Here is a 19,429-nt window from a genome sequence, read left to right as displayed (position 1 = left end):
AACTCCAGTAATCTGGACAGAGAGGTACTGGTTTAAAGTTAAACTAGATCAATGGACCATAACAGGGGGCCCAGAAATAGATACACACTTATGGTTGATTGATAATTGACCAAGGTACCAAGTTAATTCAATGGAAGAAAGGAAAGTCTTTCTATAAATATTTCAGGAAGAACTACATATCTGTATGGAAAATGATGAACTTTGGCCCATGAATGCATTTTTGAACCATGAGTTCAAATTGATATTTCCAGGTAAAATTTAGTTTTACAGAGTTTTTACTGACTTTCTTTGTTTTTGATATTTGTGTGTCTCTTTTCTCTTACACTGACAATCCATGGTCCTAACAGCAGTTAATATTTCTTTGCAGATCTTTTTGCCTTTAGAATATATCCCTCTATGGGTCTATAATCAGAATACTATCTTTAAAAGTCACTTGAAATGATTATTTTCTTTATACAGTTATGTTACCAATTAGATATATGTTGGGTTCATTTGTTTATTCTATATATCTGTTCATTTTCAATGATAAGGTTTGTTTTTTCTTTTTTTTTTTTTGACTATGTGAAACATTTAAATGGTTCAAAAGTCTAAATTATATAAAAAGGTATACTTGGAGAGGACTCTCCCATCTCTTATCCATTCTACCCCATCTACCATCCCACTTAAGTCGGCATTGGTTGGTTTTTGATTTATCCTTTCCATGTTTCCTTCTGAAAAAAAAAAGCAAATAATCATGTATTTTATGTTCTATTTCTTTTATATTTAACAATATATCTGGAAGATTAAGTAAAATGAGGATGTAGGAAATTTTCTCATTATTTCTTATGTTTGCATACGACTGCACGGCACTACATTGCATAGGTGTACAGGATTCAATCAGCCACTTTTGCTGTGTATGTATGCCCTATATCCAACAAGGTCTTGCTAGACAGTCACACTGGGCTCTTTCCAGTATCTGATGGTATTCATTTTCTAGGACTGCTGCAACAAATTACCACAAACTAGGGGGCTTAAAACAACAGAAATGTATTTTCTCATAGTTCTGAAGTTCAGAAGTCTGAAATCTAGGTGATGGCTGGGTTGGGCTCCCTCTGGAAAACTCCCAGAGAGAATATTTCCTTGTTTCTTCTAGCTTTGGTGGTTCCAGGGATCATTTGGCTTATGGCTACATGACTCCCATCTCTGCCTCCATTTCTACATGGCCTTCTCTGTGTGTCTTCTCCTTTTCTATCTCTTATAAAGACACTCAATAGGTTTAGGGTCCACCAAGATAATCTAGGATGATTTCATTTTGAAATCCTTAACTTAATTACATCTGCAAAGATCCTTTTACTATTTTTTTTAAGTTTCTTTTATTACAGAGAGAGAAAATGTAAGCACGGAGTCCGGTGTGGGGCTCAGTCCCACGACCTTCAGTCCCATGACCTGAGTGGAAATCAAGAGTTGGAACCTCAACCAACTGACCCATCCAGGTGCCCCAGATCCTTTTTCTGAAAAAAGAAAAAAAAAAGTCAATCACAGGTTCTGGGGATTAGGATATGGCTATATCTATTCGACACAATACATTGGCTATTATAAACACTTGCGGAAGGAATAACATTCCACATGTGGTTTTATATTTGTGGGGGCAGAGTTGGTTCTTAGAAGTAGGATTTCTGTGTCAAAGGGCAAACAATATATAATTTTGCCAAATTCCCCTCCATAGGAATTGTACTATCATTTTATACTTCTTTCAGGTATGGTTTTCTGCAGCTTTGCTACCAAAGTGTACTGTCAAATTTTGTGGGTTGTTTTGTTTTGTTTTGTTTACTAATCCAAGTGGTATTTCAGGGTAGTTTTAATTTGCATTACAAGTTTTTAACTCTTGATTTTATTATCATTATTAATGAAAGTGGGGCATTTATTCAATAGCATGTAAGTGTATGTAAAGTGCTTGGCACTCTGAAACTCCAGGGGTAAAGAGTTAATTAAAAAGAGGGTAATGACCTCAAGGAGGTCACCGTCCAGTAGGAATGATTTTTGAGAGCAATAGAATATGACCAGTATTTTTATTTATTTTTGTTTCATGCGGAATATTACACGTGGGTGAAAAACCATCAAAGTAATAATTTATATTTCTTGCATTTTTTTAGAGAAGATCTGGAGTTCTACATTTTCATCAGCAAATAAAGGCTAGATATAATGGATGAGATGAAGTTAGTGCATGAATGCCTGCTTCTGGTACTACCAAGTTTTGGCAGTGTCACGTGTTTACTGTACGTTGTCATTTATCTCTTCGTTTATTCAGTTGTTCTGCCCTTTGACTAGACTGGAAGCCTTGGAAGTCAGGAGGCTGTATCTTATACATCTTTTTATCCTCAAGGTTTAGATTCATGCCTTGTACACAGCAGATGCTCCATAAATGTTTGATTACAATGACAGCTTGCTCTACAATATAAAGTTTGAATTCCCTAAGACAAGTCCATCCTATTTTTTTGAATCAAAGGTATCTTCTTCTAAAGGAATGGGGCAGTGACTACTCTGACATACTATGTATAACCAGGTACAGTCCAAGTTGCTGTGACAAAGACACCTAAAATGCTTTAAAAGAAAAGGTTATTTTTCTCTTGCAACAGTCTTGGAGGGTTTGTGGCCCTTTTTGAGATGTTCTCTGGGTACCCAGGCTGACATCATCCTGGGTGCGGGGCTTCCATCTCTGGATCTGAGTTCACCCATGTTATTGGGTTTATTATAGCTGAATATATATTTTTATAGCTGAATAATATTTCTTTGCATGAATATGTTCTCATTCTATCAATGCTATTTTGACAACTCTAAAAATAAAGAGAGGCTCTAGCAACCAGAAGATATGTTTTTGCATGCCTGGATGAGATAAATAGGACTATTTTAGCTCTTTATTCATCTTATTTAACAAACTTTTATCGACTGCTTCTAGAGTCTAAATATCATGCTAGTTATGAGAATACAAAGCATTGCAAATCCCCAGCTCTTGCCCCAAGTTACAGGTTCCCCTGAATGAGAAAATGTTGTGTTGTCCTAATTGGATGGAAACCACATGGTTTTAAACAGCCAGCTTAAGTACTTGCTCAAATTTTGTCAAAATTTGGAGCATCAAAGGATCCAGATGCCAGTAAGTAACGCTACAGATCTCTTGTAAGAAATCTCCAGGCCATCCTTCATCTCAAAGTTTTGCTTGAGGTTACAGGCACTTAGCCTTAAAAAGCATACCGGCCTGAGAGTCAGGTCCCTCAGGTTCTATTTCTGGTTCTGCTACTGGATTCTTATGCAGCCTTGCACAACACAGAGAATGTGCACTTCCTATATAAAGCAAGAGACAAGATCCTGAGGAGCAAGGGAACTTTATACCCTAAATGAAGTTGGGTCCCAGGAACCAAGGGGACTGGCTGGACTCCTCACCCAGAGTCTGGGGATGCTCTTCCTGCTGTCAAAGCCATTCATTTTAGTGTGAAATTGGAGCTCCAATTTTAGTATTGTCGAGGGACATCGATTCGCTTCCTGGTGTGAATCCTGAGCCAAAACGTAAAATGGTTTGCATTTTAAAAGCCTTGAAACTTTTCTTACTGAGATGTTTTTGTGGTTCACGTTGCACTAGAGTGAACTGGGTGGGTAGCACACACCAAGCAGTGAAAGTGTGGGAGCTCTGGGCCTCTCTGGATGGGGTTGGCGGATGCTGTCCAGCGGCTTGGGGAACTCTGGAAACATAAGTCGCGTCGCCTCTCCCCCTGCACAACTACATTTCCATGGAGAACTTGCGGCACACGGCCTGTTGAAGAGGAAGAACGTGCTCAGACCTAACCCATTGACTCCCATCGTGCCTAAGATACTCCAGCCTGATTGGAGGATTTTTTTCGCAGTGCATTCTGGGACTTGTAGTACAGCCTGTGCAAGGGGCAAGCTTCTTTGTGATTCGCGGCGCCGACTCTGCGCTCTGGGCGCGCCCCCGCGAGGCGGGTCCGAAAGGCGCGCGCTTGCGCCGCGCCCGAAGGGCCCGCCCGCACCTCCCGCGGGGCGGGGCCGTCGGTTCCGCGTCGACACCGCCTTCCTGCACCGCCCTTCGCCGGACCCGGCCCGCCCCTTCTTCCTGGAGCCACAGCTGAAGCGGCGGCGGTAGCGGCGGTGGCCCGGCGGGGGGCGGCGAGTGGCCCGCGCGACACGCGCCAGCCCGGACCTTATGCGGTGACTCGCGCGGCGCAGGCGCCTCCTGCCCCGCCGGCGGGGCTCGGGTTTCCCGCGGCGGGATGTTCTCCCGAAGGAGCCACGGGGATGTGAAGAAGTCCACCCAGAAGGTGCTGGACCCCAAGAAGGACGTGCTGACCCGCCTGAAGCACCTGCGGGCGCTGCTGGGTGAGGCGCGAGCCGGGGCGCCGGGCTTGGGGGCACCTGCCCGGACGCGGGCCGGACGAGGGTCGGGACTGGGATGCAGACGGCATCGGGGGTTGGGGGGGCGGCGTCAGACCCTCCTCTCTGGCGCCCGGCATTGTTCCCCAACAGCGAGCACTCTGGCCCTCGGGCTCTGCCCTGTCGCCCAGAGTGTAAATTTACCCCAGATTCGTGCCGGGTCACCTCGAGGCCGGTGGAGCCGTGACTCTTTCCTCCCCAGCAAATCCTGGACTCCAGGTGCTCCACACACACACACACACACACACACACTGAACTGTCTCTTCCTCTCCTATTTTTTAATTTTAATTTTGGACTCTTGACACCCTTAGTAGACTGAGTCTCCTAAGTGTTCCCAGCACACTTAATTGAACTGTCATCTCTTTCGTGGGCCCGCTCCTTTTAAATTTTATTTTTACTTTTGAGTTGGAGTCTTCAAATAGACTGAGACATCAAGTGCTCCCAGGATAAATTAAATTTAGCTGTCATCCCTCTTCCCATGCTCTTTTTATTTTTATTTTTATTTTTTTTATTTTTGGTCTGACTGCTTAGGTTTCTTTGTGTCCTTGGTGTGAAGGGGGGCTCCTCCTGTCTTCTTGGAGGGAAGGGTGGCTTTCCTGGGTTCAAGGAGGCTGCTGCTTCTTTATTGCCAAGATGACAGTGATAGTTCTTTGCCTTATTTCGTTTTTATGGACTGCTGGATAGAGGTTCTGAGGAGCCCTGGGGGCCCTGCAGTTGACCTGTGATGAAGCTCGTCCTTGTGGGTGTGAGGTGTCCACAAGGCTTCCTGTCACCTGCTGCATGTGATCTGTAGCTGCTTTCCTAGGCTGTGCTTTGTTTTGTTTTCTTACCTACTTAGTCTTAACTTTTGTTAAGGACCAAACACCTGTGCTGTCTATAGTGTTTTGCGTGGGTGGGGGTGTGAGAAAAGAACACCTTGTTTCTTCTAGATATCTTTTGTATTCTTAAAATGAGCAAAAATCACCTGATTTAGGACACATAGTCTAATGTGCCTATCACTTGAGGAGATATGGCGTAAAAGAATTCATTTTATATGTGAGAATTTTAAATAAAGATCTTGTTCATGAGATTAAAGGTTGCTAAGTATTTCTATTTATACTCTGTGAAGCACCTCTGAGAAAACACACACCTACCTGGTTTCTCCAAGTGAAGTTATTCACAATCTCGAATTCCTTGAGATTACACTATCTTGTTCGGTTTGGAATGAAATATAAATTAGTTACTTACTGTTAGAGGGATTCGTTTTCAAGACTTTTGAAAGTGAAATGTGGTGTCCTTGGTAAACTGAACTGTCTGCTTCCTGTAGTAAAATCTCATGCACACACAGCTTGCATTGTGCAGAGTTTTTAGTAGTGACTGATTAACACCTACTGCAGGGACATTTTTGATAAAGGAGACTTGAACAGTATTTTAAAGCATTTGATACTCTGGAAGTTTTCCTGTGGTAGAGAATTTGAACTTTTGTTCTTTCCAAGTCTGCAGGATTAAGTTGGCTACATTTTGTAAAGGCAGAATCAATTAAACCTAGATCAGTTTGGTTTCTTAGAGATATACAATACATTGTTACCATTCTGAGAAAGTTAGTTTTCAAGGCTGTGTAATTGAGGTTTCACTTTAAGGTGCATATCCTATTTTGAGGAACTTTCTTTTTCATTTCATTGAGCTCATAATGACCTCAGTTTTGTAACAAAGAGAGGTTCTTTGATATTAGGTTTCTTGTTGATGCATTTGTTTGTGGAATGATCCAGTTTACTTTATTGCTGCAATCTTTATCCATAGGGACTAGATTTTTGTAAATGTGTCTGAGGAATTCTACTTGTAATGTCTAATGTAAACTTTTGCTAACAACTATCTTTTAAAGACCTCAAAGAAAGGGGCACCTGTGTAGCTCAGTTGGTTAATCGTCCTACTCTTCATTTCAGCTCAGGTTATGATCTCACTGTTGTGAGATCAAACCCTGCATCAGGCTCGGTGCCAAGTGTGGAGCCTGCTTGGGGTTCTCTCTCTCTCTCTCTCTCTCTCTCTCTCTCTCTCTCCCTCTCTCTCCCTCTCTCTCCCTCTCTCCCCCTTACCCCTTCCCCCTGATTGTGCATTCACTCACTCTCTCTGTCTCTTTCAAAATAGATACATATATAAAAAATTAAAAGCTTTAAAGAAAAACAGTACATTAATGTACTTGTTCCTAGGATATCATATACCCTATTTGTTTGCTACTTTAAAAAAAGTTTTTTTAATGTTTATTTTTGAGACAGAGAGAGACAGAGCATGAACGGGGGAGGGTGACAGAGGCTCCAGGCTCTGAACTGTCAGCACAGAGCCCGACGCGGGGCTCGAACTCATGGACCATGAGATCATGACCTGAGCCAAAGTCAGACGCTTAACCGACTGAGCCACCCAGGTGCCCCGTGTTTGCTACTTTAAGAAAAAGCCTATTTAGAAAAAAATGGCCTCTTGATCTGAAAGATAGTAATTGGCCAAGATTAAGAAAACTATTTGAAGGAGTTGAATATACATTATTATTGTATTTTTATTTGCATATTCAGGTAATACTCTTGCATTTCACATATTTTATCGTCAAGTGATAATAAAGGTGTTCTTTTTTTTTTACATAGAAAGATGATGGGGTGCCTGGGTGGCTCAGTCGGTTAAGTGTCCGACTTCGGCTCAGGTCATGATCTCACAGTCTGTGGGTTCAAGCCCCGCGTCAGGCTCTGTGCTGACAGCTCAGAACCTGGGGCCTGTTTCAGATTCTGTGTCTCCCTCTTTCTCTGACTCTCCCCTGTTCATGTGCTCTCTCTCTCTGTCTCAAAAATAAATAAATGTTAAAAAAATTAAAATAAAATAAAATAAAATAAAATAAAAAAGAAAGATGATACCACTGATCTGAATTTGCAGTTATGGCTTCATCACTTTGGTTAGTTACCTAGCCTGTCTTTGAACCTCAGTTTCTCTACTCTGTCAAATGGGTATGGTAGTATCTGCCTTGTAAAGGTTATTATGACTTAATATATAAACTACTTCAGCTTGTAGCAGGCATATAACAGTTCCGTTTCCCATTACTTTCCTCCCATCATTAATAGGATAGGACAAGTATTTTGATAGGTAGTTTCCCACCCCCCCCTTTATATTTTGATAATTGCTGTGAATTTGTTCTCTCTTTATAAAAATTAGTCTAAAACTGGCTAAGAAACACACAATGAACTGTGGAAAGTAGAATTTTCTCAGTCATGGTAATGGTTCAAGTTAGAACTTGCTTAGCTACTTCAACCTGGCTACATATTGTAGATTGGTCTGATATTATTAACTTTATTTTACAAAGGGGGAGACTGAGGCACAGGCAGACCTTACAAGGGGCCAAGCGATGTACTAAATGATCTGTATATATTGTGTTATCACAAACAGACCATGAGCTCTTAGGTCCCCTGACTTCCAATTCTCCCTGCATTGTTGACATTATCGGTGGGAAAGTAAATGAGTATACAAAACAAAACAGAAACCAAAAAAATTCTGTATTGCTGTCTTGCCCCAGCAAAGATTCCATGTTTAATTGAAAGTTGAGTGTCTACTCTGAGTCCTAAAATAGAAATGGGATTGATGTAGCAAGAAGACTTGATGTAATTAGTAAGCATATAGTATGGTCTGTACTTAGATAGTGGCTTTTATGGTGGACTTCAATATAGGATTTCAAGGGGTCAAAAAAGATCATTAAGAGGGCACAAAGAGAAGACATCTTTTTTAAATTTTTTTTTTTTTTAAATTTTTTTTTTCAACGTTTATTTATTTTTGGGACAGAGAGAGGCAGAGCATGAACGGGGAGGGGCAGAGAGAGAGGGAGACACAGAATCGGAAACAGGCTCCAGGCTCTGAGCCATCAGCCCAGAGCCCGACGCGGGGCTCGAACTCACGGACCGCGAGATCGTGACCTGGCTGAAGTCGGACGCTTAACCGACTGCGCCACCCAGGCGCCCCGACAAAGAGAAGGACATCTTGAGGAGCTTTTACTCATCCTGGGCCCTAAGGATGGTTAGACTAGTTCTGTCCAATAGAAATATAAGGTGAGCCACATGTTTAATTTCAAATTTTTTAGTAGCCACATTTAAAAAAAAAGGAAGCAGGTGAAATTAATTTTAATAATACATTTTATTTCATCCCACAGATCTAATATGTATTATATCAACAGGTAATCAATATAAAATAATATTTTTTACCCCAAGTCTTTGAAATCTAGTGTGTGTTGTATACTTATAGCACATCTCCTTTCTTTTTTTTTTTTTTTAATTTTTTTTTTTTTCAACGTTTATTTATTTTTTGGGGACACAGAGAGACAGAGCATGAACGGGGGAGGGGCAGAGAGGAGGGAGACACAGATCGGAAAACAGTCCCAGGCTCTGAGCCATCAGCCCGAGCCGACTCGGGGCTCGAACTCACGGACCGCGAGATCGTGACCTGGCTGAAGTCGGACGCCCAACCGACTGCGCCACCCAGGCGCCCCAGCACATCTCCTTTCAAACCAACTGCATTTTAAAAGCTTAGCAGCCACATGTGGCTAGTGGCTACATACTGGACAGAGCAAGGTTAGAATTTGGGAAGGGCAGGGGGAGGACAGTTCCAAGCAAGGGGACCTGGAAGGTGGCAGTGAAAATATGCATGGCAATGATGTGTAAAGGTGAGGAACACCAACCAACCTGCCAGTTCCTCCTGTCTGGTGAGGGAATCGAGTAATGTTGGTCATGAGATAGAGTGCTAGAACTCTTGCCCTGAGGGTGTTCACAGTGTCAGATGAGTGATTACAGTGCTGTGTGGGCCAGGGGTGGGGGCAGAACGGCGAGTTGGACTGGGGGATACTGGTGGGGGAAAGGAGTGGTGGCCTGACTGGCAGAAGCTGGGGCAGCTGGGGGGCCAGATCAGAAAAGGTCTTGTCTGAGTTGGAAACTCATGTCTTATCTTGGAGGTGAGAGGGCCCACTTGAAGAACTCTTAGTAGGTCAAATGATAAGACTTGAGAGCTGCCTGTCAACAGAGTCAGGAAGATGGACCGGAGGGGAGGGGTGACACTACTGGCAGTGAAGAAGCAGATTATAAGGGTCTGAAATGAGATGCTCCATGAATGGAGAGGAGGGGCAGGATTACAAAGGACCAATGCAGCAGGAACTAGTGATTGTCTAAGTAAAGTAATGAAACTGAGGTTTGCAGAAGCCAGGTGAGGAGTGATCAATCTGAAAGGAGAAGAGATCTGGGATGAGAGGCCATAGTCAAGTCTAAATCATGTGACATCAGGGTTTGGGCCAAATATTTGAAACCAGAGAGGAGAGAGCAGTCTCTCTCAAATGCTCTCTATATATGGACAGAGTAACATGGAACATTTTGGTATATTTCAACTATTGCTTTAGGTAGGGACAAGTTCACTTGAGCAATTTATTTATTTTTATTATTATTTACTTTTTAAATATTTATTAATTTTTGGGAAGAGCCCAAGTCGGGGAGGGGCAGAGAGAGGATGACAGAGGATCCAAAGTGGGCTCAGCACTGATAGGCTGATAGCAGCAAGCCCAGTGTGGTGCTTGAACTTAGGAATTGCGAGATGATGACCTGAGCTAATTTGGACGCTCAGCCAACTGAACCACCCAGGTGCCCCTCACTTAGAATTTTAAATGTTGCCTTTTAAACTTATTTTCTTATTAACATTTCGTACCTTTTTTCCCCCTCTCATTTTTATTAACTACAAACATTTGTTGAAACTGTGCAGGGTAAGTTAGCTTACCATTTCCTGGATGGTTAAATTGTTTCCTTCCTTTCTCTTTCTTTCTCTGATGTAAATAATACCACTGTAAACACCTTGGGAAGCAGCTTTGTCTGTATTTTGTGTTATTTCGTTAGGACAGATTCCACTGAGGTCAAATTGCTGGGTTTGAACGTGTTTATAACTCGATTCACTGTGTTTTCCTAAGTGTTGCTCCCAGTGAGCCTGCTAACAGCAAGGATTGAGACTACCATTTCCACTGTTGTCTGACAAGCAATAAACACATTTGTGTAATTTGATAATTGGCGGTAGGCATTTTGGAGAGTAAGAGTGTCAGGGATAGGACCAGAGGAGTTGGGAGGAGATCCTGGCTGATGATAGGGGAAGATGAGTTTGGTGTTATGGGTGTTGAGTCTGAGCAAAAGGCAAGATCCAAGTGGAAATGTCTGGGAGGTTGTTGGACATGGGGTCTGGAGCTTAATAAGAGGATAAAAGCTACGATGTGGTTGTCTATCGTCGTCATGGTTCCATCGAATCTTCCCACAACCTCTGATGAAGGTAGGAGGCTCTTACTCTCAACCTGTAGATGAGGGAACCAAGGCTCAGTGCGCTTAACTACTTGTCTGTTAGCACCCCGTCCATAAGTAGCAGAGCCAGGATTCCTGATTATGGAGCCCATTTTATGCCTCTGCTAGTTACCTGACTCAGAAGTATATTTACATATCAGATAATATATTTACCCACCACAGTGAATGTTAACATAAAAACAAAAGCCCAAGGGTTTTTGCATGTCCCCCCAAAATGTTGCTTTGACTTGTGCTGCTTTCTTCTGTTTTACTAGATTCTTCTAGGGAGACTTGAGGCTGCATTTGATTTCAGCATGGCAGAAAATAAAGAGACTCCTTTTGTGTTTTTCTGTTCATTGGCCTCTCTGTGCCCTTGGCAGGCCTAACAGGTGGTACAATATTGCATGGACATTACTGCCAAAGGACACTCTACAACCAGAGCAAAGTCGGAGGTGCAATTTCAGGCTCTTCAGCCAGTCTTAGTGTGGTCTCTCTCATTTAACCTTGTTTGAAGCAAAGTCATTTTGCCATATGCTCCCTTTGCTAATTTTTTATCAGTTACTAACATTAAAATGTTAGTATCTGTTAGTATTTGTATCCTCCGGAATATAAAATGAACTTTAGACACATACGTGAAATGCAGATATACCAATCCCTGCCTCTAGGGCTTCAGGATGTCTGTACTTTTTCTTCTTTTTTTTTTTTTTTTTTTTTATTTTTTTTAACGTTTATTCATTTTTGAGAGAGAGAGAGACAGAGTGCGAGTGGGGGAGGGGCAGAGAGAGAGGGAGTCACAGAATCCGAAGCAGGCTCCAGGCTCTGAGCTGTCAGCACAGGGCCCGACGCAGGGCTCGAACCCACGAACTGTGAGATCATGACCTGAGCCCAAGTCGGACGCTTAACCGACTGAGCCACCCATGTGCCCTGAGGATGTCTGTAGTTCTAATGTGAGAAGGAAGAACCTAGGGTAAGAGTCTGATTGAGCTCAGATGTTTTGTTTGGGACCACTTCCGGGAAGAGAGATCATTGATAAGCCTAGAATATTTTGATGTAAACTTTTATTATTTTTATTTTTATTTTTTTGTAAGTGCGTTACTGGCAATTGGGTATGAATACTTTTACTAGCTGTTTAGAGTACTTATCTTTCCATACATAAAACTGTAGAGAATTGTTTATTTAAAAAAATTCACTTTCAAAATAGCAAATTCATTCCATTTAAATTTTTAAAAGATGTTTATTTTAAGAGACAGAGAGGGAGAGAGTGTGCTTGCACATGCGAGCGGGATAGGGGCAGAGAGAAACGGAGAGAGAGAATCCCAAGCAGGCTCTTCGTGGAGCCCAACATAGACTGAGACAAAATCAAGAGTAGGACGCTCAACTGACTCAGCCACCCAGGTGCCCATCAATTTAAATTTTAAAATTATTTTTTTTATTAAAAAAATGTTTTTAACATTTATTTATTATTGAGAGACAGAGAGAGACAGAGCACAAGCAGGGGAGGGGCAGAGGGAGAGGGAGACACAGAATCTGAAGCAGGCTCCACGCTCTGAGCTGTCAGCACAGAACCCAATGGGGGGGTCAAAGCCATGAACCATGAGATCATGACCTAAGCCGAAGTGAGATGCTTAAGTGACTGAGCCACCCAGGTGCCCCAGATTTTAAAATTATCCTTTAAAGGAGGGATATAAGTTATTGTACTGTAAAATTAAGAATAATATATAAATGTAGTAAAGATCTATCTTGTCTTTGGAATTTTAAAAAATTTCAGTTCCACAGACATTTTTTCAAGAGTGTGAATGAGTAAGGATGTGTATGTATCTGTCTGTCTGCTCGGGAGGGCTGTGTATTCAGAGGTCAATAAGGCACAAGCCCAGAACTTAACGGTTTAATAGGAGACGCAGACACATAAACAACTACATTTGGCACGAAGGAGTTAGTGCCTCTATAGAGCGGGCAAAGCTGCAGAGGTGGCCACACAAGGTGCAGAAGAGGCACAGCAAAAAGGCCTCTTGGCCTTGGAGAGGTCGCCAGTGCTTCCTGAGGGAGATGAGGTCTGAGGTGGGTTCAGAATAACAAATACAGGGTTTCCCAGCAGGAGAAGTTGGGGACAAGGGGACTGCAGAGGGAGGGACTTGTGTGAGGGTAATGGTGTGGCCACATGGAGTTAAGTACAGTGGCTTTTATCCTGTGGTGTGGGTAGATGTTGGGAACCAGGAAGACTTGAGTATAGGATAGGAGCCAAACCCGATGTGTCCCCTTGATGGATGGCCTGGGAGTCTCAGTCTTTCTGAGATTTGGAACACGGGTGCCGGGAGAGTGAGAGCTCCCATCCTTTTGGATTGCAAACCATGAGGGTGTAGCATGGGCTGCTAGTGTTCATCTTTCCCCAGTGTCGAGGGCACCTGCCTCAAATTGAATTCATACTCAGAGAGAAGCAGGGCAGAGACATGGAGGGCGAGAAGAGCCCACTGGACCCTGTTGAGTGAGAGGTTCAGCTATGTCTGCTATCTCCACCCCTGAACTTCTCAGCTGCAGGTGGTAGTAACACCCTGTTTTTGCTTAGCTAGTTTGAGTCATATTTCTGGGTCTTGAAATGGAAAGAATACAGATTAATATGTCTGAATGAGAGGGGGAAATCCCAGATCAGAGATGGGTGGGTGGGTACATATGTGTAGATATGCTTCTTATATTTTTTAAGAGCTGAGCAAAGTTGAGCTTATGTATGTAGGAGAAGGAACTAATAAAAGAGTAAAATTGAAGAAACTGTGGAGAGAAAGGGGGTAAAAATGGAGTAAAGTATGGTCTTCAGTGGGAGCTCTCATGCCATGGCTTTTGTTTTCTCTGGGAAAGTAAGAGGTAGTGTCAACTGCTGAGTTAGTTTCCTTGCTGGTGTAGTGATAGGAATTGAGGATGTCTTCTTCCCTTTCCTGTGCCATGTATCCCCTTAAATAAAGGAAATATTGTAATCTGTAAGATTGCTGTTCTTATTCTTCTGTGGAGTCATCTCATAAATATATTTAACTTCTGTATTAAATGCTTGGCCACAAATGGGGAAATGTGTGTGTGTGTGTGTGTGTGTGTGTGTGTGTGTGTGTATAGTGCAGATGTTGCCTGCCCTTCTGCTCGGTGACCATGTACCCCAGAGCAGCATCAGGCAGGACCAGGGGCATACTATGTTCTCAGTGGTCTTCTTTCCCTCACACCTCTCGCTGCGGGACCATCTGACCTGTCAGGTGCAATTTTGATCTCCATTTTTGCCTTTAATGTGACTTAACCTCACACAAGATGTAACTTGATTGCACTGATATCCCATATTCATGTGGCACCTTACGCCTTTGCAAAATGTTTTCTCACTTTCTCATTGGATCGATACGCTTCCTTAAGCAACCAGTTCAGAAAGGATTTACCTTCTAGATTCTTAGTCGAGCTTTGTTTCTGAGTATGTTCTGAATGCCGAATTCAAGTTTTTAACTGTGATTTTTACAGAAGAGATATTTCATAACCAGTTTTGTGTCTTCTTTTAGAAACTGAAACCACATCTGAAAGATACTTTAAAAGTATTTCTAATTTTTAACTGTAGATACGTAATTTCGCTCTTGTAAATGTGGTTTAGTTTAAAAAGATAAAGAGCCCTTTGATATTATCTTGCATTTGATTTTAAGTGATGGCACATATTCACTGAAACTCAACCATGGTTTCAAGGACACATAGGTACTAATGACGTTTCTTGTGCCCAGTTGTGGCAACTATGAGAATGCACCACTCATATCCCTACTGGGGGCAGCATGACTGACTTGATATCTAGCTGCTGCCTTCTGGATTCACCACAACATTTCAGCCAAAGCTGAGCTTCTCTTGGGCTACTTGCAATTACTTAGCAAGAGAATACTAATGTGGTTAATTCCTGCAAGACCCAGATGCCTCTGAAGAGTGGCCTTGACTTGAGGACTCCCCATTGGTGTGGTCAAGACCTTCTCACAACTGAGTTGGATCTGAGACTCTTCCTCCCCAGCCCTCTTTCTTTCCCCTCTCCTTTGCAGGGGTCAGACCTTCACTGTGGTGAAGCCTCTCCTTGCCTTCTCAGGTCTTCCCCCTTCACAGACAGTTCCCCCGATCAATCTTCTGCAGGTGTAATCCTATCTTGGTGTCTATTTCTTAGGGAGCCCCAACTGACATACCATCCCTTTCCCCAGAAGGTGTTGCCCATCCTACCATGTAAAACCCTTCCAGGAAACAGCATGAGCACACTACATCTTCCACGTGAACTTTCTTTGTCCCTCTGTCCCGAAATGATCTTTTCTCAGAATTCCCATAGCACTTGGAACCTCTCGTTGGCGTTGCTTGCCTATTGTACTTAGTTGTGTTCTGCCAGATCTCACCTACTAGATGATAAATACATTGAGAACATGAAGAGCTTCTTGTTCATGCTGATTCCTTTTGGTAACATACTTCCTTATTTATAGTCATAATAATTAGCATTTAATCAGCACTTTCCATGTGCCACACACTGCCAGAAATACTTTCACATGCATTAACTCATGCAGTCCTCCCAAGTGGGATAGGTAATATTATCATCCTCATTTTACAGATGAGACACAGAAAGGTTAAGAATCTTGTCCAAGTTTACACAGCTGATAAATGACAGAGTTAGGATTTGAACCCAGGCAGCTGGGTTCCAGAGTCCCCTTGTTCATTTAACAGTTATTTTTTATCTAGACACAACATGTGTCAGGCATTATACACAGCATTGGGGATGCCAGAGCTTGCAGTCCAAATCTAGAATAAATAACTATTGAAAAAAAAAAACAACAAAATGTGATTTCCCACATAGATGGATGTAAGTCTGTGGGGGAGTAGCAGCCACCTGTGTGGATGTTTTGAAAAATTCCTAAAAGCCTTCCTGACCCAAAGATTGTTTTCACAAGCCAGATGTTCCCATCATTAAAGTAATGATTCAAGGGGCGCCTGGATGGCTCAGTCGGTTAAGCGTCCTACTTCAGCTCAGGTCATGATCTCACAGTTTGTGGGTTCGAGCCTCGCGTCCAGCTCTGTGCTGACAGCTCGGAGTCTGGACTCTGCTTTGGATTCTCTGTCTCCTCTTGTTTCTGTGCCCCTCCCTGCGCACATTCTGTCTCTCAAAAATAAATAAACATTAAAAAAATTAATTTTTTGAGACCATGAATTAAGGTCTCCTGAGAGAGTCCCCTAACCTTCTCCCTCGTGTACATGCACTCATTATCAGACCCTCCCCTCTGATCCCAAGGGTGAAAAGCTGTAAGAAAGGACTGTTTGTGTGGACTAAAGGGAGAAGAGGTTGGGAAAAGAGTTTGGGGGTGGAGGGCAGCAGGACAAGGAGGCTGTTGGTAAGGATGGGCTTGGGGAAGGCTTAGGCAAGTACCCTAGATATTCTTTCTTGGAAACAATTTGAGAGACACTATTTTAAAATTTTACAATTTACACTATTGTAAATTTGTAAAAACCAAAACTATCCCAAAAATGGACCTGGTATAACTAGTGAAAATTCTTTCAATGAAATCTTTGATAGTATTTTCAAGACTGCATGGAAGAGAGGGGAACAGATGACATGTTGCTTCTTTGCAACTTTTTAAAGAGATTGATGTGTTTTCTGTCTGGTCACATTTCTGGTGCAAACAATGTAGACTTCTCTTTCCCATGGACTTTATATCTGATAAGGTGGACTTTATATCTGATAAGGTGGAGATGTGTTTGGGTTAGTTAGGCTTGACGTAGTAGAGCTTATGCTCAAGTCTTAGGTAGAAGTAAAAACATCACCTAGTGTGTGTGATGTGTGTGTATCATATTACAGCTGTTTATGTTTGAGAGAAGGGTTCAGTTCCTCTCTTCCTGCTCCTAAAATAAATATATACACGGACACATCCACATCACTTTTAACTGAAGTAAAAAGTAAATAATGAACTGGACAAATATTTAAAACTTAGAGGATATAGTTATATCCTCAATATCGTCAATACACAGAGAGCTCCTACATATCAACAGGAAAAATTATAATGTTTAAAATGTATGTATATATGTCACAGATGAAGAAATGACAAGACCCATTGTTTTATATGCCACTCTTCAGTTATCTAGAATATATAAACTTATAAATGTTTATTTATTTTTGAGAGAGAGAGAGAGGGAGGGAGTGTGCATGAGCCTGGGAAGGGCAGAGAAAATGGGGACAGAGGATCTGAAGCAGTATCTACACTGACAGAAGTGAGCCTAGTGCAGGGCTGGAACTCACAAACTATGAGATCATGACCTGAGCCAAAGTTGGACGCTCAACCAACCGAGCCACCCAGGTGCCCCAGAATATATAAACTTATAAAGTAAAATGTATTTACCTATTATTTTAGCAAAGTTGTGTGTGTGTGTGTGTGTGTGTGTGTGTGTGTGTGTCCCTGAATGATTTCTCCTGGTTCCAACACACCTTTGACAGGACTATAATTTGGTATGATCTTTCTGAAAAGTAATTTGTTGGAATATGCCAGTGGTCTTAAAAATGTACAAATCATTTGAGCAGAGACTGACTCAGGGCTCAAATGCACAGAACCATGAAATCAAGAACCTTAGCTGAAATCAAGAGTTGGATGCTTGACTGAGCCACCCAGGCGCCCCTATTTCTTTCTTTTTTAAGTAATCTCTACACCCAACATGGAGCTCAAACTTATGACCCTGAGATCAAGAGTTACACAGTCTTCCAACTGAGCCAACCAAGTGCCCCAGGCTCAGACCTCCACACCCATCCAAAGGTGGGAAAACTGAGGACCAGAAATATTAAGACACTTGCTTGAGATCACAAGACCAGTGTGAGCGGTGAAGTCAGGTTTTAAATGCAGTAATCTGATTCCAGATTTTTCAAGATTAGCTACTGGCCTTTATTCCTTCCCCTAAGGATAGATGAAGGTTGAAGTCTAGGGAAAGGCAGCTAGAGACAGAGAGTGAGTGGGGGAGGGGCAGAGCGAGAGGGGAACCGAAGATCAGAAGCTGCGGCAAGCCCAATGCAGGACCAGGAGATCATGACCTGAGCAGAAGTTGGACGCTCAACCAACTGAGCTACCCAGGAGCCCATAGTCTTCCCTCTGTCTGCGGTTTTGCGTTCCACAGTTTCAATAACCATGCCATCCCTGGTCAGGAAGCAGATGCGCCTCCATGTGATGAATCGTCAGATGGTCAGTAGTAGCCTTCAGTGACCTGACATCACAACGCCTGTGTCATCCATCTCACCTGTGTCATAACATGGGCATCTTTTTGCCTCACATCATCACAAGAAGAAGGGGAAGGACACAGACTATTTGGCCTTATATTCATGGCTGCACTAAAGCCCAGACATCTAACTGACCATGTCTACCCAGCAGGTTTATGCCTAAAGATGCACAAGGCTGATGTTGCTGCAGTCAAATTTACAGGTTTCTGCTATGGCAGGAGTCTTCTGTGCCAATTGCTACCTATTCCTTGGCTGCCATCTGCTCCTTGGCCAAAATGCCTGAAACTCTGCCCAGCTGCAGACTTCCATCTCCATCTGCCTGAGACTTGTGGTCTTGAAGGCATCCTCAGAGCCCGCTGCTACTACCCTTCAGGGCAAGTACACCTGCCTACTGAAACGGACATTGTTAACCATTGCACCGAACCATTGTGTCAGTTATTTTCAGAGCATTATCTTGACTATTCAACATAACGCTGTGAGATGCTCTAAATCAGCAATCAATTTTGGAACCTCTATTAAATTCAGAAGGCAAAAGCAATTACATTTGGAGAAAAGAGCAGAACCACCATCAGGGCCTCCTGAAGAAGCACTCCTTCCTGGGGCCCCCGGGTGTGAGTGGAGTTTATGATGGTCCCCTGGCAGTCGGATCCTCCCAGTTTCTTCTGTAGACAAATGTTTGGATTGAACTTCACCCTCTGCACAATGAGGAAACATGTTTTAAAGGCCTCACTTGTCAAAAAAGACTTGTAAAACAAACTTAACGAGACTTCTAGATACAGTGGGAGCCATACAATAGGCTTCTTTGGTGCTTGAGTTGGAAAGCAGCCTCTGCAGCTCCTGCCATGCTGTGCACCATGCCTAGTCTGTCCCCTCCTGGCTGCAGCCTGTGTCCCCTGCCCACCCCTCCTTTTACCTTCCTGATAAAATGTGTACCTGGATATTGCTCCGTGATGACTGACTGTTAAAATGCTCTGCAAATAAAAAACTGCTGCTAAGTCACACTCAAGAGAAGTACAGAAAATCCTCCAATGTTACAGTCAGCTGCATTTGAATAGAGGCTAAGCAACAAATTTCTTCTAGGCCAACCCTTCACTTTTTAAATGGAGGAGACTGAGGCCCAGAGAGGGGAAAGCACTTGAATAGTATGCATATTTTATGACAGTAAAAGAGAAGATTAAAACATGAATAGATAAGACTTAGGGCAGGACTTTATGCCAGATGGGGGCCTTTAGACTCTTCTTCCCTCTCTGTCTCCTTCCTACTCCTTTAGTTTTCCCCATAGTGCTTGCCCTCCCAGTACTAAATGAGGTTGGTAGCCTGTTGTTCCCATTTTACAGAAAAATTATAGACACACATTCTCCATAACAGAAACAGGCTGATGGCCCTGTGGTAGCCAAGTCAGGATTCCACCTCAGGTGTGCCTGATGACAGAGCTTTCTCTTAATCACAATAACATTTGAAAGATGAACATGCGGAG

The 19,429-nt window shown here is 42.7% G+C and overlaps 1 protein-coding gene across 3 annotated transcripts in view; it reads left to right on the top strand.

Annotated features, from left to right (window-relative positions):
• Nucleotides 1–4,128: 4,128 nt before the first annotated feature.
• Nucleotides 4,129–19,429, top strand: part of RALGAPA2 (Ral GTPase activating protein catalytic subunit alpha 2) — a 324,646-nt gene continuing 309,345 nt past the window's right edge. For all 3 annotated transcript variants that reach the window (XM_030310205.1, XM_030310203.1, XM_030310204.1), the window contains exon 1: nt 4,129–4,365. In XM_030310205.1, the coding sequence (XP_030166065.1) occupies nt 4,260–4,365 (106 nt within the window). In that variant the 5' untranslated portion in view covers nt 4,129–4,259. The remainder of the gene's footprint in view (nt 4,366–19,429) is intronic.

Source organism: Lynx canadensis, chromosome A3 (assembly GCF_007474595.2).
Source record: "Lynx canadensis isolate LIC74 chromosome A3, mLynCan4.pri.v2, whole genome shotgun sequence".
NCBI lineage: Eukaryota > Metazoa > Chordata > Mammalia > Carnivora > Felidae > Lynx > Lynx canadensis.
Note: the sequence above shows the minus strand (reverse complement) of the source record. Positions and strands in the feature narration are given on the sequence as shown.